At 38.7% G+C, this 23,686-nt stretch overlaps 1 protein-coding gene across 3 annotated transcripts in view; it reads right to left on the bottom strand.

The window, feature by feature from the left end:
• Otogl (otogelin like) overlaps nucleotides 1–23,686 on the bottom strand; it is a 146,168-nt gene that overhangs the window by 73,791 nt on the left and 48,691 nt on the right. For all 3 annotated transcript variants that reach the window (XM_028873093.2, XM_028873094.2, XM_037196783.1), the window contains exons 20-25: nucleotides 23,062–23,227; nucleotides 22,409–22,483; nucleotides 19,686–19,738; nucleotides 17,501–17,663; nucleotides 11,949–12,056; nucleotides 10,979–11,117 (exon numbers count right to left, since the gene is read on the bottom strand). In XM_028873093.2, coding sequence (XP_028728926.2) covers nucleotides 10,979–11,117; nucleotides 11,949–12,056; nucleotides 17,501–17,663; nucleotides 19,686–19,738; nucleotides 22,409–22,483; nucleotides 23,062–23,227 — 704 coding nt within the window. The remainder of the gene's footprint in view (nucleotides 1–10,978; nucleotides 11,118–11,948; nucleotides 12,057–17,500; nucleotides 17,664–19,685; nucleotides 19,739–22,408; nucleotides 22,484–23,061; nucleotides 23,228–23,686) is intronic.

Genomic DNA, 23,686 nt, shown 5'->3' with positions numbered 1-23,686 from the left:
GAAACTGAGCCGGGTGGTGGTGGCGGTGGCGGCGGCGGCGCACCCCTTTAATCCCAGCACTCAGGAGGCAAGAGGCAGGTGGATCTCTGTGAGTTCGAGGCCAGCCTGGTCTACAGAGCAAGATCCAGGAAAAGCGCAAAGCTACACAGAAAAACTCTATCTCGAAAAACAAAAAAAATAAATAAATAAATAAAAAATAAAAATAAAAAAAATTTAAACAGTGAAACTGAGAAGAATTCAAGCACTGAGAAATTGGGTGTAATCATATTTCAAGACTATGAAAAATCAGCCCACATTGGTTAATCACTAAGTCATCTTTGGCACACAATATTATGTTTTATGACCAAATGAAATGACTTCTCTTCTTAGATTTTTGTTTTATTAGCTTATCATGAGTGCTATAGTCAATTTGTCCTGCAACATTTCTGGCCTGGTTATAGTTTTATTAATTTCAGTAAAATGTCCCATGGTGAAATCATAAAAAAAAAATTTCCTATTTTATTACCAACAGTAAGTTCATTTTCTTCAAGCTACCAATAACATTCAATAAACATTTAGCTCTAAAATCTTTAAACACTGTTCTTTTTAAAAAGAACATTGCCAGATAAATAGGTACACATGATTCTAGAACTGGGGCTCTTCAAATCGTTCTTCACGAAGTGAGCTAATCTCACATTGAATTAATGGTTGAAGGGGGATTGCCTCTAATACAGTGAGAAAATGATTCCTATGGTGCATATTTTACACACAGGAAGACAATCTTACCAAGATTTGAAGTAGGACAGGATGTATTCACCTTAACTTGAGGATATGGTGTCAAACTAAGATGACTGTAGGATGCAGATACTCAGGAGAGTGTCTCTGCTCCTTTGCAGTGCCACTGAGAAAATGACCTACAATCATTCAGCATCGAGTACTAAAATATACTTTCCTGGCCAAAACAAACACTCTACGTAAGAATGTTTTCTGCATGGTCACCTGTATGAAAATATTGTGGTTGGCCTCACCAGAGATGCTTCTCCTTGCAGTAGATGGCAAGTAACACAGAGACTTCCAACTGGTCTGTGTGCACAGAATAAAAGATTGTGGAGTGCTCAGTCCTAAATGGGTTGTACATATCACCCCACTCCCCCAGTGTTCAGAGATCTTAAGCAGCAGGGGGATGAAAAAAATTATAAAGGCCAGCAGCGGTGGATAACAACAAAGAAATAGCATTTTCCAGACATAACAGATAGTTTCACGGATGAATTCCTCACAGGGGTTGTGATAAAAATGCACAATACTTGTGCAAGCTTATGCCAAAAAACATCCCAGCACAGAGAAGGGAAGGTGGGCACAAAATCCCAGCACAGAGGAGGAAAGATGATGTGGGATGTCTTTCTGTATGCTGCGAATATATTTTACTACCATTGGTTAATAAGGAAGCTGCTTTGTCCTATAGTAAGTCAGGATAGAGCCAGGCTGGAAATCCATGCAGCGATACAGGGAGAAGAGGGCAGAGTCAGGAAGATACCAGCAAGCCGCCCAAGAAAGTACCAGTAAGCCACCGGCCACACGGCGAATACATAGGTTAATATAAATGGATTAATTTAAGATGTAAGAGCTACAATCATACCACAAGAGCACTTGCTCAGCTATGTTCATATCACAATTGTTTGTAATAGCCAAAACCTGGAAACAACCTAGATGCCCTTCAACTGAAGAATGGATAAATAAAATGTTGTACATATACACAATGGAATACTACTCAGCAGAGAAAAACAATGACCTCATGAGGTTCTCAGGCAAATGGATGGATCTAGAAAAAATCATCCTGAGTGAGGTAACCCAGACTCAGAAAGACAAATATAGTATGTACTTACTCATAGGAGGATACTAGATGTGGAACAAGGATGACTGGACTGCTACTCACATCACTAGGGAGGCTACCTGAAAAACAGGACCCCAAGAAAGACACGGGGATCACCCAATGACGGAGAAATGGCTGAGATCTACATGAACAGCCTGGACATGAGTGGGAGTAATGAAGGGCGAGGGTCGAGGGAAAGACAGTTTGGGGGAGCGGGAGATCCCAGCTGGATCAAGAACAGAGAGGGAGAACAAAGAATAGGAGACCATGGTAAATGAAGACCACATGAGAAAAGGAAGAAACAAAGTGCTAGAGAGGCCCACAGAAATCCACAAAAATACCCCCACAAAAAAACTGCTGGCAATGGTCGAGAGACAGCCAGAACTGACCTACTCTGGTTATGGGATGGCCAAACACCCTAATAGTCGTGCTAGAAACCCCATCCAATGACTGAGGGATCTGGATGCAGAGATCCACAGATAGGCCCTAGGTGGAGCGCCAGGAGTCTAATTAGCGAGAAAGAGGAGGGTTTATATGAGCAAGAATTGTTGAAACCAAGGTTGGATAAAGCACAGGGGCAAAAAGCCAAATGAATGGAAACACATGAACTATGAACCAAAGGCTGAGGGGCCCCAATTAGATCAGGCCCTCTGAATGGGTGAGACAGTTGATTGGCTTGATCTGTTTGGGAGGCATCCAGGCAGTGGGACCAGGTCCTGTGCTCATTGCATAAGTTGGCTGTTTGAACCCTGGGGCTTATGTAGGGATGCTTGGCTCAGTCTGGGAGGAGGGGACTGGACCTGCCTGGACTGAGTCTACCAGGTTGATCTCAGTCCTCGAGGGAGGCTTTGCCCTGGAGGAGGTGGAAATGGGGGGTGGGCAGGAGGGGAAGGGGAGGGGGGCAGGAGGGGGGAGAACAAGGGAATCCGTAGCTGATATGTACAACTGAATGGTATTGTAAAATAAAAGGAAAAAAAAAAGATGTAAGAGCTAGCTAATGATAAGCCTGAGCCACAGGCCAAACAGTTCGTAATTATTATTAAGCCTCTGAGTGATTATTTTTAAGCTGCTGTGGAACAAAGCGGGACAGAGAAAAGGCTCCAGCAGCAGGAAGATGGGCACAAAATCCCAGGCCAGAGTAGGGGAGGTGAGCACAAAATGCCAGTTCTGGCTGAGGAATCACTGACATTTGATGGCTGTTGGTAAAGGAAAAGTCAGTTTTCTTTCTTGATGTGACCCTTGGTAGGTGAACCACACTCCAGGGCAGGCCCCGCCCCCAAGACTCCTTGGGCAACACAAATTGGGCCTGATGGGCATGGAAAGAAAACTCAAAGTTGGGTAGAGAGGGAAGGATAGAGAGTCTGGATACGGAAGGAGTTGAGGGAAGAGGAAGCATATGATCAAAGCATAGTGTATGAAATTATCAATGAATTAATACAAACATTATTTAAAAATAAAAAAAAAAACCACTAGAGTCTGAGAAGATGGCTTAGCAGTTAATAGCACTGTTGCTCATGGAGAGGACTGGATTCAGCTCCTACAGCCTACATGGTGATTCACAAAAATCTGTAACTGCAGTTCTAGGGGGATCTGACACCCTCCCCCGCAGGACCTCTGTGGACACCAGGCACACACACACAGTGACATGAATACATGCAAGCAAAACATTCAGACGCATAAAATAAAATAAATCTTTTTTTAAATAATCACTAAAATGTGTCCTAAGAAACAAATGTAAAAATATAGTGGTTGATACTGTTCTACTGCAAAAGATAATAAAGAATTTTTTAAACAGATAGAAGATATCAATGGATAATTACTAAGTGCATTAAATGCCCAGAATTCCCCAAATGACTTGAGGATGGAAAGAAAGGAAAATATAAACACAGTCCCTGCCTCAAAACTTTAGCATGTTCTTAAATAAATCTTTTCTATAGAGAGATGTAGAATAGATGTGTCTTTATTAGTGTAGCCCATAATTTGTAGCAGAATCTTCAAAGTTCTTATTAATAAAATAAAACCTGGGAGCCAGGTATTGGGGTGAATACTGGAAGATCAGAGAGACAGAACAAGCCACAGCTTCCTCACCTCGCCAGTTCCTCAGCTGATCCTGTTTCCTCAGACTGGATGCCTATCAGCTAAACTGTGCTGCTCAAAGTCTAAAAGCTTAACCAGCTAAAAGCTGCTAGTTTCTGGTCTTCACTCCTTATATATCTTTCTGCTTTCTGCCATCACTCCCTGGGATTAAAAACTCACTTTCTGGGATTAAAGGCGTGAGTCACTATGCCTGGCTGTTTCCAATGTGGCCTTGAAATCACAGAGATCCAGAGGGATTTCTGCCTCTGAAATGCTAGGATTAAAGGCATGTGCTACCACTGCCTATCCTCTATGTTTAATATTGTGGCTGTTCTCTTCTCTGACCCCAGATAAGTTTATTAGCATGCACAATATTTTGGGGAACACAATACCACCCCAATAATTAATAGACAAAAATAGTTGAAATGAATTAATGCATGAGGAAGGACCATTACCACATATTAGAAACTGTTTGTGTAGACAGTGGAGCATGGATTAGACTATAAATTTTGTTAGACAGTTGTAAATTATTTTTATATATAAAATGAAAATACCAATTGGCAAAGTATTCTCTATTAGAAATAACACCACAAAAGCATCTTTAACAGAAATAATATATTCAGTGGAATAGGACATGCTTGATACGATGTTCTCAAAGAAATTTCCTTTGTCTGAATATGACTTAAACTATTCAGAAAAGGATAAATTTCAAAAAATAATTACTATACAGGTATTCTGTTATGGTTTTTTATTTATTTGTTTACTTATTTACTTATTTATTGTTTTTTTTGAGACAGGGTTTCTTTGCATAGTTTTGGTGCCTGCCCTGGATCTCACTCTGTAGACCAGGCTGGCCTCTAACAGAGATCAGCCTGGCTCTGCCTCCAGAGTGCTGGAATTAAAGGTGTGCGCCACCACCACCCAGCTTTCTGTTATGTTTTGTTGTAGAGATGTTTCCATCCTTCCTAGTGAGAATGTGGCTTCCAGACATGCAGGATCGCTACCACCTGGTACCTTGCTTAAAAGGTTGAACCAAAGCCGGGCGGTGGTGGTGGTGGTGCACGCCTTTAATCCCAGCACTCAGGAGGCAGAGTCAGGTGGATCTCTGTGAGTTCAAGGCCAGCCTGGACTACCAAGTGAGTCTGAGGAAAGGCACAAAGCTACACAGAGACCCCCTGTCTCAGGAAAAAAAAAAAAGTTGAACCCAAGACTCTATGGAAACGGAATCTATACTTGAACAACATTCCCAGATGACATGCATGCACCTAAAGTTTAGAAGTGTTGTTATGTAAATACCACTATGAAAGCTGTTCTATGAATTTACTATAAATGCTAGCTGCTATGAGTAAAAGAACTTAATTTAACTGCCTTATCTCTACCATGTTGGAAGACTGTAGAAAATGTCAAACAAGAGAATTTTTTTAACTTTATGATTCAGTCATAATCATGCTAGTCTCTAAGAGAAATCCAAGGATGTAGTTCATTGCCCTGAAATATAGTGATATACTATCTAATTGCACAAATATAAAATTAGCAGCTTGTTTTTTATATGATACACGATGGCTATTCAAACAATAGGACATAAGAACAGGACAGATCAATACAAAGTAGAGAAGACAAGTAATTACATTTATATGGTGTACATTAGCAACTTTGCCTTTTCTTATGCTCCAAACATCAAACAACACACATACCAAGAAAAAGGTAACCATAGAATTTTCGGATTAATAGTTTATAAGGTGTCTACCTTAGTAATTGAGGGGAATCACTCAACATAGTAAAAGCTACATATGACAAACTCACAGCTAACAGCATCACAAATGGAGAAAATTTACAGCAATCCCATTAAAGTCGGGGATAAACAGGGCTGTCCACTGTCCCCACTTGATTTTAAGATACTATCTGGAACAGTGGTTCTCAACCTGTGGGTTGCAACTCCTTTGGGAGTCAATGGACCCTTTTACCGTGGTCACCTAAGACCATCGGCAAACACGGATGTTTACATTGCAATTCATAACAGTAGCAAAATTACAGTTAGGAAGTAGCAACAAAAATCTTTTTATGGTTGGGGTCACCACAACATGAGGAACTGTATTAAAGGGTCACAGCATTAGGGAGAGGGAGGGTCACTGATCTGGAGCAATAAAACAAAAGTAGAAAAATAAAGAATACAAGTAGGAAAAGAACTCCAATGTTCCACATTTGCAGATGATGTGACATTTTACATAGCAGAATCCCCAAAGTTCCATCAGACAACATGGAGAAACAAGCAATAATTTCAGCAAAGTAGGAAGAGAAAATTGGCCTAGTACCCTTCCTATATTTTAATAACAAATGGGTTGAGAAAGAGATCTCATTCTCAATAGCCTATGAAGTTAAAATATCTAGAAGTAAACTTAACCAAGGAAGTGAAAGGCCTCTAAAATTAAATCTCTAATTTTTAAAAAAATTGAAAAAGACACTAGATGAAAAAAAAAAAAGACTTCCCATGCTCATGGGTTGGTAAAATGAATATTGTGAAATGAACAGTCTACCAAAAGCAATTTGTAGACTCAATGTAATCCCAATAAAGATCTCTGCAACATTCTTCACAGTAACTGAAAAAAAAATTATCTTAAACTTCATGTGGAACCATATAAGACCCTAAAGAACCAAAGCAAGACTGGGAGAATAACTCAATGCTGGGGAGATTACCATACAAGATTTCAAGCTACGTTACAGAGCTATTGTAATATAAACAGCATGGTACTGTCACAAAAACAGACATATAGGCAAGTGGAAGGAAATAGAAGACCCAAATATGAGTGCATACAACTATAGCCTTCTAATATTTGACAAGGATGCCAAAAATACACACTGCAACAAAGATATCATCTCCAACCAACAGTGCTGGGAAAACTGGATGTTCATACATAGAAGAATGAAATTAAAACCATAATATTACCCTGAAGAAAAAAAATAAATTCCAAGTTGATCAAAGACTTCAGAGTGGAGCCTGAAACTCTGGAACTGATAGAAGAACATATAGGTAATACCTACGAAGATCAAGGTATAGAAAAGGGCTTTCTGAATAGGACTTCATTTGCTCTGAAATTAAAGCCAAAAAATTGACAAATGGGACTTCACAAAGCTAGAATGTTTCTGTGAAACAAAGCAAATAATCTGTCAGGTGGAGAGACAACTGACAGAGTGGAAGAGAATCTTTGCAAACTATCCATCTGAGAGGATTAACATCTAGAATATATGAAGAATTCAAAAATAAAAGAATTATGAAAACAAATGGCCAGATTAAAATGAGCACAGATCTCAACAAAGAGTTCTAAAAGAAGAAATAAAAAATAACTAAGAACTATTTCAAAAAGTGTTCAACACCCTTAGTAATTGGGGAACTGAAAAATTAAAATTATTTTGAGATTTCATCTCACCCCAAAAAGAATGGTTAAGATTAAGAAAACAACTAATGACAGATGCTGGAGAGAATATGGGGCAAGGAGAAACACAGTTGGTGAGATTGCAAACTGGTGCAGCAACTCTGGAATTCACTGTATAGAGTGCTCAAAATGTTAAGCATAGATCTACTATATGATCAGATATATCACTCCCTGGCATATATTCAAAGGGCTAAATACCCTACTCTAGGGATACCTGCTCAGTCATGTTCACTGCTGTTCTATTTACAGTAGTTAGGGAATAAAAACAATCTAAATGCCCTTGAACTGATGAATGAATAATGAAAGTGTAGCAACTATACATAGCTTTCCTATTCAGCTGTAATAAACTAAAATCATAAAATCTGAAGGTAAATGGATGTAACTAGAAAACTCATTATATTGAATGAGTCAACCCTGTCCTAGAAAGACAAATGCCACATATTCTCGCTTAGATGGGAATCCTAGTTCTGAATATTAATGTGTGTAAGTATATAACCTGGAGTAACTGTGGAGTTCAGTAAAAAACAGAACATGGTGGTTGGGAAAGCAGGAGCTGAAGACATGGAGTAGCTGGACACTGGTGCTATAGAGAGGAACGGGAAAGCTGGGAAGAGGGAGACCAATGCAGACAGTGAGGGAAGAAGGAGAGATAAGCAACACAAAGGATGCTTGAAATGAGTTGCTGCTTAGGAGATCACAAGACTCACAAGACAATAAAGATGATTGATGTGGCCCTTGGCTGCTTCCCAGTCCTTGAAGGTCAGACCCTATTGCTGGAGACACTACACACTTCAGACACAGGATTTGAAGAACTGAGCCGGAACTGATCTAGCAACCTTCTTCCTTCTTCCTGAAGACTAGCTCTCATAGTGTCCTAGGGTTGCTATGCTGTGATGAAACACCATGACCAAAAATAACCTGGGAAGGAAAAGGTTTGTTTGGCTTAAGCTTCCACATCACTGTTCATCACTGAAGGACGTCAGGACAGGAACTCAAACAGGGTAGGAAAATGGAGGCAGGAGCTGATGCAGAAGCCATGGAGGAGTGCTACTTATTGGCTTGCTCATTGTGGCTTGCTTAGCCTGATTTCTTCTAGAACTCAGGACCACCAGCCCAGGGTTGGCACCACCCACAATTGTCTGGGCCCTAATTCACCAACTAATATTTAAGAAAATGCCCTATGGTCTTGCCTAAAGCCCAATCTTATGAAGGCATTTTGTCAATTGAAGCCCTCTCCTCTCCGATGACCATAGCTCCTGTCAAATTGACATAAAATTAGCCAGCACACTTAGTATCCAGAGATGGTAGGCAAGTTGCAAAGGAAGAAAAGCAACCAATAGTTTACCCAAGTATAAAGCCTATAAACAACAATGACCACTATAAGTAAGATATCCCAAGGGTACAATAATGGCTCTTACCTATTAGAGGTAACCAACAGCTTGGTGGTAGAAAGTATGTAAATTGGACTCAAAGCACACTAAATAGGAGGGAATTCATGCCTGGTCCTGTAAAACTTGCCAACTACAAGTGGCTAGTGAGGCCACAAAATCTAGAGGAGAACACATTGCTGCCACTCTATTAAAAAAATTAAAATTTCTAGCTCCATGTTGAATATGTATTCTTATACCCACAGATACATGTAGCTCCCATTCCTCATCAAAGAAACTTTGTTTTCAGTAGACAGAGATCATTACAGAAAGCCCTAAGTGATCAAACTACAGAGAACAACTGACCGTGGGTTGTCCAACCCTGATCAATAGATCTACAACACAACAACCATACCGAAAGGTCAGAAATCATCGCAGAAGAAGGAGTAGAAAGATTGTACTGTAAAAGCCAGAGGACCAAGACATCTGCTGTGAACCAGTGTCTTCTGTATATGACAGAAAAACTGCCCACATGAACTCTCAAAAATTCTGTCTGTAAACCGGGCGGTGGTGGCACACGCCTTTAATCCCAGCACTTGGGAGGCAGAGCCAGGCAGATCTCTGTGAGTCTGAGGCCAGCCTGGTCTACAAAGTGAGTTCCAGGACAGGCACCCAAACTACACAGAGAAACCCTGTCTCAAAAAAAAAAAAAAAAAAAGGAAGAAAGAAAGAAAAGAAAAAGAAAAAAGAAAATAAAGAAAACCTGAATCACGACAAAACTAGTTGAAGTGCGCTGTGGATGGTGTGAATCTCAGTAGGTTCTATTCATAGATAAAGTTCTACAGGGAGATGAAGTCTTATCTAGGGAGGAGCCCCCTGACACATTATCCAGCTGCATTGAGTCAGCCCTAAATACATAGGAATATAAGTAACATTAAATGAACTCAGCAAGCTGTATTTATATGTGTGTGTGCATAAAAACTAATTAAATAAAAGGTAGTAAATTTAAGAAAGAGTTGGGAGGGACATAAGAGGAGTTTGAGGGGAGAGGGCAAGGTGGAAATTATGTAAATGCAGTACTCATGTATGAAATTTAAAAAATAAAAAAATTAATTAAGAAATAGAAATATACTTTATAGGTGCCATAATTATATAATACCAAATCCATTACCATTTTTCTATAAGAAACTTAAAATCATTCAGAAAGGGCAGCCCCTTTTATGAATGGTAATTCAATGATGCTTATTATGGGACTTGTGGAACAAGGGCTCATAGGGAACGTCAGTTCTTTAATAGATAAGCAAAAGCCTCATTAAAGTTTCTCTATTTTTATTTTGTAGAACTGTTCGAAATAGACCTTATTATTCTACTTTTTAGAGAAAGGCTCATTGGGCAGAATCACACATAAGCATAATGTGGCATAAAAGCTATGCCCAGAAAAATACATTAATCACATATTTATTTGCTGGTAGATGGTGTTCATTCCACTGTTCTGTGACTCCACTAGAAAGACCACAGTTTTTCACTTAGAAATTTAATTCTGAGATTGGCGTTGGCTAAAAAAATATACATGTAGGTTATCTATCTATACACTTTAGACATATGAGAAATTTTAAGACTTTCTCAGATACACAAATCCAGGAATTTGCCAAAAGATACCATCAATATATCATTTCTAGAACCAAAAATAATCTCTCTTGGTTTATATGTTCATAAAAATAAGATATATGGTTTAATGTGTTATATGTATATTCATCACACCAAGCTAACAATAATAAAAATAATTTATCATTAATGAGCAATTACTGTGTAATTGTGCCCTTTCTATCCATGGAGCTAGGTATAATCATTATCTTCATTTTACAGACAAGGCAAAAGGCATGGAGCTGAAGAATTAGTCTATCCCATATGAACACGAAAACTTAAGATGAGTTTTTTTTGTTTTGTTTTTTGTTTTTTTGTTTTTGTTTTTGTTTTTTGAGACAGAGTTTCTCTGTGTAGCTTTGCGCTCAGGCTGGCTTTGAACTCACAGAGATCTGCCTGGCTCTGCCTCCCCAGCGCTGGGATTAAAGGCGTGCACCACCACCTCCCGGCGAAAACTTAAGATGAGTTTAAAGCTGAAGAAATTAGTTGAAAATGACTGCAGCTTTCATAAGTTTTATTAGTGGTAAAAACTAATGTGATATGCCATGAACAACAAGCTGTTCTTCACACTGTCTTTATGCAAGTTCAAGCAAAAAGTAGTTATGACTAACCTTTATCAAAAAAACCTGGCAATCACTGATGTAGTCATATTCCAACCCATCAAAAGAATAATAATGCCGGTCCCCATAGACTGTGCATACAGCAGGACATGGATAGTATGTGCAATTGAACATCCCTCGCCGACAAACACTATAAAAAAAATAAAATAACAAGAGTTATCTTACGGAGAAATTAGGTTCAAATTAGTATTTGTATTTTATGTGTATGGGTGCTTTGCCTGTATGTATTTCTGTGCACTATGTGTGTGCCTAGTGCCTGTGAATGCTAGAAGGGAGTATTGGATCCCCGGAACTGGGAAATCAAACCAGGGCCCTCTGAAAGAGCAGCCAGTGCTCTGCTGAGAGGCACCACTGCAGCACTGGCAATTTTCAAGTTGCCTAAACATTTGTTCTCAGAAGCATTTGGAGTCCATAATCCTTATAAATATTGCCAATTCCTTCTGATAATGCCTATTACAGTGACAAGTTTGTCATGTACATTTATAGTATCAGACGCCAAAACTAAGTCTGGGGCACACAGAAAATAGACAACAGAATGAAATTTTTATATTCAAGATTCTACAATCGAAATTTTAGAATACTTGAATATATTTTAAGGAAATTTTAGCAAAAAAATAATTTCTTTGTGACACTATGCTCACTGACTTCCAAAGAGGAAAAATGCTACTGAATAAGGCCTTCTCTTTGTAACACTTAGCGTTTTCTTATAAGTTTGGGATGTTTCTCCTATTGTTGCCAAATTGTGATTTCATGCTTCTAGGCAAACAAACATGCATTGAAAATGCCATGGTCCCCATGTAGGAATTAGCTACTCAACTCCCAATGGCCTCCAGCTCTAATAAGCGCAAGGTTGATTATAATTCCCTTTTGCTAATCAAACATGTCCAGTCATGTCAGTCAAACAGTTGCAATGAATACATTTGCTGAAGGAAACGTCCGTGGAATAAATGACTATTCTTACCAGGTGTAACACGGTGTGGAGATGACTTCCCCCGAGACATATTCCCAGTCTTTCCAGATGCAGGGACAGCTTTCAGGAATGTAGCATTTCCCTTTGTGTTCTGCCATTCTTCCAAATGAAAAGGTAACAGGATTAGAGAAACCTGTGTGTGTCAGGCGGCCTTTCAGTCTATAATTTTTTCATATTCAACACTGTGTTTTGCCTTGGAAAATGAATCTGGTCCTCCCCTCTTTTCCCCACAAGGTCCTTGTGTATCATAGCATTAACTGAACGCCAAGCACATGATCAGATATGGTTTGACCTTTTGTTATGTAGCATAATGAATATGAAACAGAAGTGTGTATTTCTAACATGGTGGGTTGTTCTGGAAAAAGCACATTTGAAGAGAAAATAGGTGACCAGTCATCACTATTAGCTACTAAAAGAGACTGTGTTGTCTAGCAGTTCCTGGTGAAATAGTAAATTATGGTATCAATAATGTTTTCCGCTAAAGGATTTAGAGAGCAAACAAGCTTGTTTCTCAGTGCTAAGATATAAAATCATGACAGCTTGATTTAGGTGTATTTAAATAAAAATATATCAAGTATTTCATGTTCCTTTATATTAATATGCTGTTTTGAATGTTTGCTTTAAAGCATTACCTCTTTCTTAAAAAATTATCCCAGAAAAAACTATCTAAAGACAGCTAGTACTATAAGATGTTTAGAATATATAATTTAATATCAATATAATAATTAAAATTCATAATATTGGAAGAAATAGTGTGCTATCAAAACAGAAAGTGTGTATTTCTAACATGGTGGGTTGTTCTAGAAAAAGCACATTTGAAGAGAAAATAGGTGACCAGTCATCACTATTAGCTACTAAAAGAGACTGTGTTGTCTAGCAGTTCCTGGTGAAATAGTAAATTATGGTATCAATAATGTTTTCCGCTAAAGGATTTAGAGAGCAAACAAGCTTGTTTCTCAGTGCTAAGATATAAAATCATGACAGCTTGATTTAGGTGTATTTAAATAAAAATATATCAAGTATTTCATGTTCCTTTATATTAATATGCTGTTTTGAATGTTTGCTTTAAAGCATTACCTCTTTCTTAAAAAATTATCCCAGAAAAAACTATCTAAAGACAGCTAGTACTATAAAATGTTTAGAATATATAATTTAATATCAATATAATAATTAAAATTCATAATATTGGAAGAAATAGTGTGCTATCAAAACATCCTTGTATTAAGATTAAATAAATATGTATTGCATAGATTACATATATATTCTAGTACCCTCATTGAAAATATAATTCAATATTCTTAAATTTTTCCAAAAATATTGTGTATAAAACTGAAATAATTAACAAGTATTATAATAATAAATATAATGATAATATGTTTAAAATATTATTTAAATATATAATAAAGTCACTAAAACGTAACATTTATGTGAACCTTGATAATTAATATCAATATTTATATGAATAATTTATTGGTTAAATAATTTTAATAAAACAATAGTCAAATGACCAATTATACCATTACTAAAATATATAGAATGCATTTTTTAATGAATTCTCTTAAAATTGCTATAATCCAAAGTTATAAAACATAGGGCTGAGGATTTACATCCATATATACTATATATTTATTACAACATATATATATATATATGTTGCCTAGCATGTATGAAACCCTAGATTCCATTTTCAGAACAATAAAAAAAAATTATCATCAAAGTTTTAAGCCCTGAATTCCTACTCATTCAGAAATAACCACCCATGCTTTTCGACCTCCACTGTCCTCATAGCTCTATGTATACAGTATAGTGCTTCCTTATCGGTGTACGCAGTCTGCTAGACTTGCCACTACTCAGGAGAACCATGATATCTGTTATCGTTCAGCCATGGAATAAACTTCTTTGTTGAGAAAGGATGGATAGAGAAACTTATGTGTGTAAAGGATGCATTGTCTGGTTCAGTTTCTTTCTTGGAGATCAGCTATTCCCTAGGTTTCACACTCTCAGCTCGCTTTTCCAAACTTGTCATCTTCTTGACTTTAAATCTTGGTTCTTTTTGTAGAATTCTTCTCATCATTTAAGTCTCACTTTAATTCTCTCTTTTCTGTCGGTCTTCTGTGTCCCTAACTTCCTCACCAGCATCAGTACATAACAATGTGTGTAAACTTTTCATAGAGGATTAATCACAGTGAACTAAATAGTTGATTGGATGTGGTGAAAAAGACCCCAATAACAAAAATGAGTATCTTTGTTTACTCTTATACAGACACTACCTTAAAATATGTCACAGACTCATTTTAGCCTAAGGACAATGCACTATAGTAAATTCCGTTTTCATCTTATGCGTGTATTTTAATGCCTCCTCCCAACCCTCTTCCCCAAAATACTGTTTCATTAACCTTAGTTGTTTCAGTCAAATGGACCATGATCTCTGAAGACCCAGACAAACAATAGTCTTGACTGGTTATGCAGATGACTGATGAGTTTTTCATACCTAAATAAAAACCGGGAGCAGGAGGAGGAAGACACAGTCATTCTGTATCTCTTTGGTTGGCAGGGAGGAGAGATGTAATAAACACTGACGGGAGACCTACCATGTAACTGGTATGCTATGATGTACTCAGCCATCCATGAAACAAATACCACTGCACTCATTTTTAAAAGAAATTGAAACTGAGCAACTTGCCCGAAGGTTATTTAATAAGGATGGCCAATATCTGAAGCCCTTTATATTGACTTTTCCTCTATTTTGTATTGTTTCAGTGCAGTGAATTCTAAACTAGGTCCCTGTAGACCTTTTATAGCTAGCCCTCACCCTATCAGGATCTCTGGGAAAATACATAATATACTAAGGTATTGTCTCAACATGAGCCAGAAAAGGTCACACTGAAGAGAAGATAACTTAATTACCATCATCAACTTTTTACTAGAAGTATTTCTGTACCCATTTTCTTTTTCTCAGTCGACCAGAAGCATCTTGGTTGCTTCTAGCTCTATCTATTCACTACCATTAAGGAAGGAAGGATTGCACTTCTCTGTTTCTTAATAAGGTTAGTCAGAAAAGAAATGTCAAGTGTGAACTGGAAGCCAAAGGTAATAGTAAACAGCATCAGACACTGAAATAAAGTTTAGATACGGCTTTAATCGCCCATGCATCCCAACAACCGCAAACAAACAGATCAAGCAATGTTATGGATTTTAATTATTGGACCACAATAAACTTTTTCTTTCCCTTGTCCTGTAGATAAATTGTTTTCCTTGCTCATTTGTTCTCTGGTCTGGTTTCCACCCGTCTTTATTTTTCACGTATGTTGGGCTCTTGTTTATTGTGACCTTCTTTCTCTTCCTCGTGTGCCCTTCTTCTCTAAACAGATTGATACCGTTCCCAGATACTTGGCTCTTTGGAGCCATTTAGACAAAGGTGATTCTCCCGGGAGGCAAACCACAAGACCTCCCCCTCCTGTGCTCTCGCTTCTTATGAGTTGATCCTGGGAATGTCTTTGTAAAACGTGTTCATTGAGGAAGAAAGAGTGACCTGTTTACCTGAGATGGCCCTCTGTCTATTCATCATTAGACAAGCAAGAGCCAGGGAGAACAGATTATATTTGTGCCGACAAGGAAGCGAAAAGCCTCCAGATTCTATGTCTGTTACAAGTACGTGGTATTTCTACAGCAGAAAAAAAAAAATGTATGAAGAGTAGATAGCCTACAACTAAATTGCGATTCATATATGTCGAATACACTCTACACACACGCACTCACACACATGCACACACACACACACTTACTTTATAATATCTTACAGATCGTACAATGCCTGTCTAGTTGGGGCTTCAGAGGAATGTGTAGAAAAATCATTTGGCTAACAGTGGCAGAGCTGGAATTGGAGCCCTGTTGTGAATGAGGTCAGAGTACCCACTTAAAAGCAACCCCCTGTTTGGCCTCAATATTGTTACCTGCAATGTTTATAATTAAATCAGTTGGCTTCATTATTACAAATTAATGTCAATGACAATCACTGCATTAGTGGAATATATATGTGTATATATATATGTATATGTGTGTGTGTGTATATATACACACACACACATATATATATATGATGTATATATATATATATATTAATGTCAATGACAATCACTGCATTAGTGGAATATATATGTATATACGTGTGTGTGTGTATACACACACACACACACACACATATACATATATACATATATATATATATATATGATGTATACCTAGATGGTGCCTGCTGTGGATATCACTCTATATAAATAAAACACTGATGGCCAGTGACCAGGCAGGAAGTATAGGCAGGACAAAGAAAGAGGAGAATTGGGGAACAGAAAGAAGGAGGGGGAGACACTGCAGCCACCACCAGGACAAGCAGAATGTAAAGACACCGGTAAGCCACCAGCCATGTGGCAAGGTATAGATTTATAGAAATGGGTTAATTTAAGATATAAGAACAGTTAGCAAGAAGCCTGCCATGGCCATATAGTTTATAAGTAATATAAGTGTCTGAGTGATTATTTTATATGTGGATGTGGGACTGTGGGGTGCTGTGGGATGGTCTGTATGTCAAATCTGTTGCTCTGATTGGTCAATAAATAAAACACTGATTGGCCAGTGACCAGGCAGGAAGTAGGTGGGACAAGGAGAGAGGAGAATTCTGGGAAGCAGAAGGCTGAGGCAGAGACACTGCCAGCTGCCGCCATGACCAGCAGCATGTGAAGACTCCGGTAAGCCACCAGCCACGTGGCAAGGTATAGATTTATGGAAATGGATTAATTTAAGCTATAAGAACAGTTAGCAAGAAGCCTGCCACGGCCATATAGTTTGTAAGCAATATAAGTATCTGTGTTTATTTGGTTGGGTCTGAGCGGCTGTGGGACTGGCGGGTGACAAAGATTTGTCCTGACTGTGGGCAAGGCAGAAAAACTAAAGCTACAGTGGGGTTTGGTGGAACCTGGAGAGAAGCTCTCCAGCAACAGGTGCCTTGAGTGAAGGTGACTGATTGTGTCACTTTTTCCAAACCTGTAGCTGAAAAGGGAGAAATCCCAACCTTATCTTAAAATGTGCTCTCTCTTCAACTCAGAGCGTGACTCTAGTGATATTGCACAATGTTAAATTAGCTTAGCAAAATAGTTACAATAATCTGGTAGCTACCAACGCAAAGTTAACTACTGGTCAAAAAGATTTTAGCTATTCTTGTAAAAAATAGTTTTAAATTATTTTTAAGTAAGTGTGTGTGTGCGTGCATGTGCGTGTGCGTGTGCGTGTGCATGTGTGCGTGTGTGTGTGTGTGTGTGTGTGTGAGATAGGCATACATGGACTTAAGTGTGTCATGCTTTGAATATGGAATCAGCGCTCTCCTTCCACCCCTATGTGGGTTCCAGGGATCCAACTCGGGTCATTAGACACCCAAGGCAAGCTCTGTTAACCACTGAACCATCTAGCTGGCCCCAAGAATATTTTTAAGAGACCTTACTTTTTCTGTAAATCTTGGAGGATTGTATTAGCAAGATAAGGGAACTCACCCTGAAGCGCAAACACAGCCACTTATGCAGGGTGAGGATGGAGCACAGGTGAAGTTCATGGCCAGGTTTGCACATGTGGTCTCACAGTTTATACCACCAGCTGGTAATTCAGGGTCAGGAAACCTGCAGTCAAAATACTCCTTCCCTTCTGGGCAGACGGGGACTTCAGATAGAAGCAGAGATAACATAGCTTTAACTTTGTATTTGCTTCACAGTCTTATGCACAAACCATCCAGAAAAAATCCATAGACCAGAGCATCGCTATAACTAAAGGATGCTCTCATGCTGTGATCCTTGAGTGGATGAGCTTATCAACATTACCTAGCCAGAGTCTGCCTGGTCATCAAACTTTCCAAAAGCTATTTCAACTTGAAAATCTTAGCCACCTTCCCTGGTACTTCAATAAGTAGCATATAATTTCTTGAAGTACAAAAACAGGATATGTTGATTAATTCAAACACCAATTTTTAAGGGCTGAAAACTATAACATATATTTCAACACTTATGAAGCCATAATAAATGCATGTTACTTCTTGACCTTTGCCTGACCTATGAATAATTATTTTTATCAGTTTTTACTATACTATAAAGTATAGAAGTGGCCACTGTTACAGAGGCATGACAGGGACTTCCTGCTTCTCCAGAAAGCTTTGGATCTGTCAGGAATCAAATAAGACACTTACATAGGATCAGAAGGATAGAATCGTGAGGATTCCATAGAGAAAGCAGGCTGCCTAGGCATCCTTACTTTAACTAGGAGCTGCCTTTAAGTAAGAGGCACATAGTGAGGATTTCCAGTAGCTACTGTGTTCATGGTGAGGCCCAGTAGCATAACCTGTAGAGAAGCCCCAGACTGACCTAAATCTTGACAAAGCAAATCTAGAACATGTAATTCAAAGGACATCTTTTTATTTTGTGTTTGAAGAGACAGTGTCTCACTATCAAGCGCAGGTTGGTCTGTAATTCCTGCCTCTGCTTTATCCTGTTTAACTGGGAGTATAGAGATATATGCCACTAAGCTCAGCTCCAAGCTGATTTATAATGATATATAGTTGTGTATTCAAATAAATAACAGAGCCGAAATCTCACTGTCTAACAGAATGAAAACCAAGAACTGTCATTTGCCCAGAATTTTTCTGTAGTTGCTGAAAATCTGAGGCTATTTCTTCATCTGATGAAAATACAGAATCATACAGTAAGTTCTCTGACTTGAAGATCTTCAGGATACATACTCCTAGTGGAAAGTAGCATCCTAAAGGAAATGGCAATGGATATATTTAATAAAACTATTGTTTCTATTTTTCATTTTTATAACAGGGTCTTACTTACAAGCCCTGTTTGCTTCTAACTCAGCATAGCTGAATCTGGTCTTGAAATCTGGATGGTCTTGCCTCCACCCACTCAGTGCCGGACTATAGGAATGTTGACACCATGCTCTTATTCCATGCTATTTTCAATTCACTTCAACTAATACTAGGACCATGCTACCCAGACACACCCCAGACCCCAGGAGCACTGACATTACGTTGGCTGTGGGTAGACATTCAGAATCTCTGGTACTGCTTCTCAATCAGAATCAGAACCTAAGGCTTAGCAAGATCACCAGTCCACTGTGTACGCATTAAAGCTGAAAAGTGTTGGTCCAGGATAGAGTTTTCTGATTTCTGATCCACAACTGTGTTATAGCCAGAATCTGGTTATATTCTTAAAGCCTGTTGGCTACCTGTGTTGGTGCTGGGTAGACAGTATAAAGGTGACATGCCTCAGCTGTCTCTAAGCCAGTTGTTCCAACCTGTGGGTCGGGACCCCACTGGCAACCCTCTCTCTCCAAAAATATTTACATTATGATTCATAATAGTAGCAAAATAATAGTTATGAAGAAGAAACAAAAATAGTATTATAGTTTGGAGTCACCACTAAATGAGGAAATATATTTGAGTCACAGCATTAAGAAGGTTGAAAACCACTGCTCTAGACAGTATTATATGCTTACCCTCAAATACTCTCTAATTCTTGATGTGAAAAAAGTCAGGAATCACTGGAACACTGTGCTGACTGCATGATATTACGATATGCATGTGCTTGGGTAAGAAAGCGTGGAAGGGACTGAATGCCTTCCTTCAGAAGGGTAAGAGGCAGTGTTTGAGAGACAAGGTCCACGGGAAAATCTTTATCTGGAACTCACCAGTAGAGGGCGTTGCTGGCTCATCACATTTCACAGTCCCATTTGAACACTGGCTAGAAGTAAAAAAAAAAAAAAAAAAAAAATGTTAGTTGATAGACCCAAACCTTGGGTTTTATACAAATAAATTACTGTCTTCTGTCCAGCTAGAAGACAGCCATTTCATTTTGACATCTTTTATCAAACAGCTCCATATAAGGGGTCTTGTGAAAGATATAACGATAGAAACGCCACAGTATTGTTAATAGACTGGTCCAAGTGTTTATATTTTAGTAACAGGGGGAAAAGATACAACTGATTTATACACACTCAACACAAAAATACATTTAAAAAAACATTAAAAGTCTAAAAATCTGTTCATAATTGACATTTAAGTAGTCAGAGGTAGTAAACCCGGAACAATTCTGAAGAATAGACTTAGATCAGAGAAAAAGAATCTAATGTTCAGTGGAAATATATAAACTACAATATACAAAGCACTGTTCTGCTTGACCAGGTGCCAGGAGATAAGGTGGGCAAAAGAGGTTAAAGCCAGACCCTGCTCTGATGTGAGGATTTTTATTTCCTGGGCTGAGCTACCCAAGTCTTTAAAACCCAGAAGTGAGATGGTCAGTGTGAATGTTAAGACAATCAAACTGGGGCAGCTCACTGAAGACGAACTGAGTCACACGCGCCATGAGATTGGTTGTAACATTAGGAGGAAAACCATATACAGACAAACAAACCTCGCAAATTCCTCAAGAAGTTAACATAATAGGAACACAGGCCAGCCCTCAGTAACTCCAGCACAGATTTCCCTTCGGCTTTAGAGCAAGACAGTGTTCTATACTTGCAAAATGAAGGAATTGATATATAAAGGGCCACATCACATGAAAACCACATGCACACATTTTTCGAAATAGAATGTCACTCAGAGGTGTATTCATACGGCAAATATCATAGAGGAACTGAGGCAGCCAAGTGTTCTTAACGTACTTCTCCTGGATGAGAGGCATTTGACAGGGAAGCAGATAAGGTCATAGCGCTAATTAGCTTTATTTTTGGCACTAAGGAAGGGTGGGTTTTAATTTTACTAAACTTAAATCAACAATATTAAGGATATTAAATTCAAAAGAAGGCTCTTCCAACACTTGGAAGGGGAGCTCAAACAGGAGACCAATTTGCAATGGTTTTGTTATAATTTATCACTCCCAAACTTGTGTTAAGGATTAGTCCTCATGGTGATGCTGTTAGAAGGAGAGACTTAAGGCACATATTGATTTGGTCATCAGGGAACTACTTCTAAAAGAGATAAATGTGTTTATTACCTGGAGTGAATCATTATTAATCTCTCAGAACTGGACTGTTTACAAGGGTGGTTGTTATGAGCAGTTGGCTCCCTTGGCTCTCTCTTCCCTGTGGCCACAATTCTGATGGACTCCTGTAACACTGAGCTCAGTAAATCTTTATCAAATGCTTCTGGTATTTTGTTATAGCAACGTAAAGCAAAGACAATTTTTAGAAAGGCACCGGAAAGAAAAGGTGAGTGTCATTGTTAAGGCACTGCGATGGGAAGGAAAGAAGGGATTTCACCTACACCAAGAAAATAAAATCAAGTCAAATCCAAGGTTGTTAGGGTTTTTAAGGCTGAGTGAATTGAGCTTAAGAAGGGAGTCAGAATGATTTTCAGATTTCTGGCTTGGGAAACAATAGAAGGTAGTGCATTCTACACAAGAAAAGATGCAATGATTTCTTTGTGTTGTAATCAGGGGGTGGGAAGGAGATGGAAATAATTATAAAGGTAAGTTGAGTGTGAGTGATAGTTTTGGGGGGAGTTGTTTTGTTGTGTTTTGTTTTTCGAGACAGGGTTTCTCTGTATAGCTTTGCACCTTTCCTGGAACTCACTCTGTAGACCAGGCTGGCCTCGAACTCACAGAGATCCGCCTGGCTCTGCCTCCCAAATGCTGGGATTAAAGGCGTGCGCCACCACCACCCAGTGACAGTTCACTGTCAATACAAAATGAGCTGTGAAGCAAGGTCTGCAGTAGAGCAAACACAGCCAAGCCAGGTGCCTGGGCACAAATCCCAGCATTACTATTTATCAGGTGGCTTAACTACATGTGCCTCATTCTGCTTCTGTATAAACTGGAAGAAAATGGCAGACCCTATCTCTTGCAGTTTATAGTCATGAGTGCTTAATTGATCATAAATACAGCATGCCCAGAACAGTTCCAGGATAATAGAAAACACACAGTTCTGGCTCAATATGATTGCTACCATTATCCATACGTGAGGCTCAGAGGTGAATACCTGTAGGGCCACCATAAGGAGGCTACTAGGAGATAGATGTGGATAAATAGGTCCTGCTATGTGGATGTGACTGTATTTTTAGTAGACAGGTTATATCTGGAGTGGGTGTTATCCTATGAGTGCTATTGAACAAGGCTTGATACACATCAGAAGATAAGTGACCTCTGTGTATGGTATTGTTCAGATCTATCCCAGAATTGATTTTTTTTTTCTGAGCCAGTAGATGAACCATGAACCTATAAGCCCTCAGGATGTAGTCTGAATTACTACTCCATTCCTAACATCTACTAAAGAACCAAAACCTATTAAAGGGCTTCCGTTTCACCAGTACATGTCTCAGGCAATTTCCTATTTCACACTCTAATGTGATAAATATATATATATATATATATATATATATATATATATTATATTATATTATATTCATCGATACCTACCATAATCCTGAAGGTGTTGGGATAAGCTCCCCAGGCTGATAAATGCTTCCCCTATAATGACACCGGCAATGATATCTATAAGGGGAAAGGTGAAGTAAATAAAATAAGACAGGAATTTTTTTTTCCAATACAACTGAAATGATAGCTGACTCTTTGCTCTGTAACTGGCCACTGTAGACTGCCACCACCCATAGGCCTGATGTACAAATGGCAGAAACTAACCAGACACAGTAGCTACAGAGTTTGAAGGTCAAAATAGTTCTGAACTGTTAGTTTAGTCCCAAGAAGCATCACTGAAATGCATTTCAGAAAAACACATCTGCTGCATCTTTTAACTCTACATCTGCAAACCAAAGTCTTCACTTCCTGTGAGGGCTAAGAACGTTCTGATCAAGAGTGGACACTATCATCCTACCACTCACGTGACAGGGAAATGTAATTGCTAGTAATTGGGGTGTGGAGAAATCAAGTAAGAATCAACCCTGCTTTCGGTGAGTAGCTCACCACATTAAGAAAAAAAAACTATATAATAAAACAAGGGAGAAAAAGATATTTAGCAATTTAAAGAAATGAGCACAAAAGTTCATTTGGCCTATCAGGAGACAAACAGACATAACCCGGCTTATGGTTGTTGAGCCGTCCCTGTGACTTACATGGGCACACAAAAGTGAAGTGTGTCCTCATAGAATTTGCCTTCAGGACAGTTACAGCCTTCTGCACAATCGTCGTTGCACTGCTCGAGGGAGGAGAGAGAGGCGCAGGAACGCCGGCAGAGCGAGGAACAGTGGTGGTACAGCATGCCTTTCTGACACACCACGGCTGTGGACAGACAAGTGTCACTTAAGAACGAGCCCCAGGCATAGACACATATGTTCACTCACATAGATATCAAAGTGGATATAAATCACGCGGCAAACACTATCTTGCATCAGTGAACACATCACAGATTTGAAAATAAAATCAATAAAATGAATGAATGAATAAACAAAGACATAGGAAAAATGTCCCTGGCCTCAGTAAGAGTATAACATGTAAGTGAGATTCCTAGTCTTCAGATGCTATTAACTTAGACATTCTGTGGCAGTCTTAATTCCTGTACTATATTTATTTGTCCTACAGCCTGAGTAAATTCCTGTGTTAATTTAAGTCGTCACAGTGCTATGCCTTCATCCTACTTTGCTCATCATTGCTTTGTTAAAACACTGACCAAAACCAACTTGAGGGAGGAAGGGTTTATTTGGCTCACACATCCTAACCACAGTCCATCACAAAGAAAAG

Source organism: Peromyscus leucopus, chromosome 18, assembly GCF_004664715.2.
Source record: "Peromyscus leucopus breed LL Stock chromosome 18, UCI_PerLeu_2.1, whole genome shotgun sequence".
Lineage (NCBI taxonomy): Eukaryota > Metazoa > Chordata > Mammalia > Rodentia > Cricetidae > Peromyscus > Peromyscus leucopus.
This window is presented reverse-complemented; position numbering and strand designations above follow the sequence as displayed.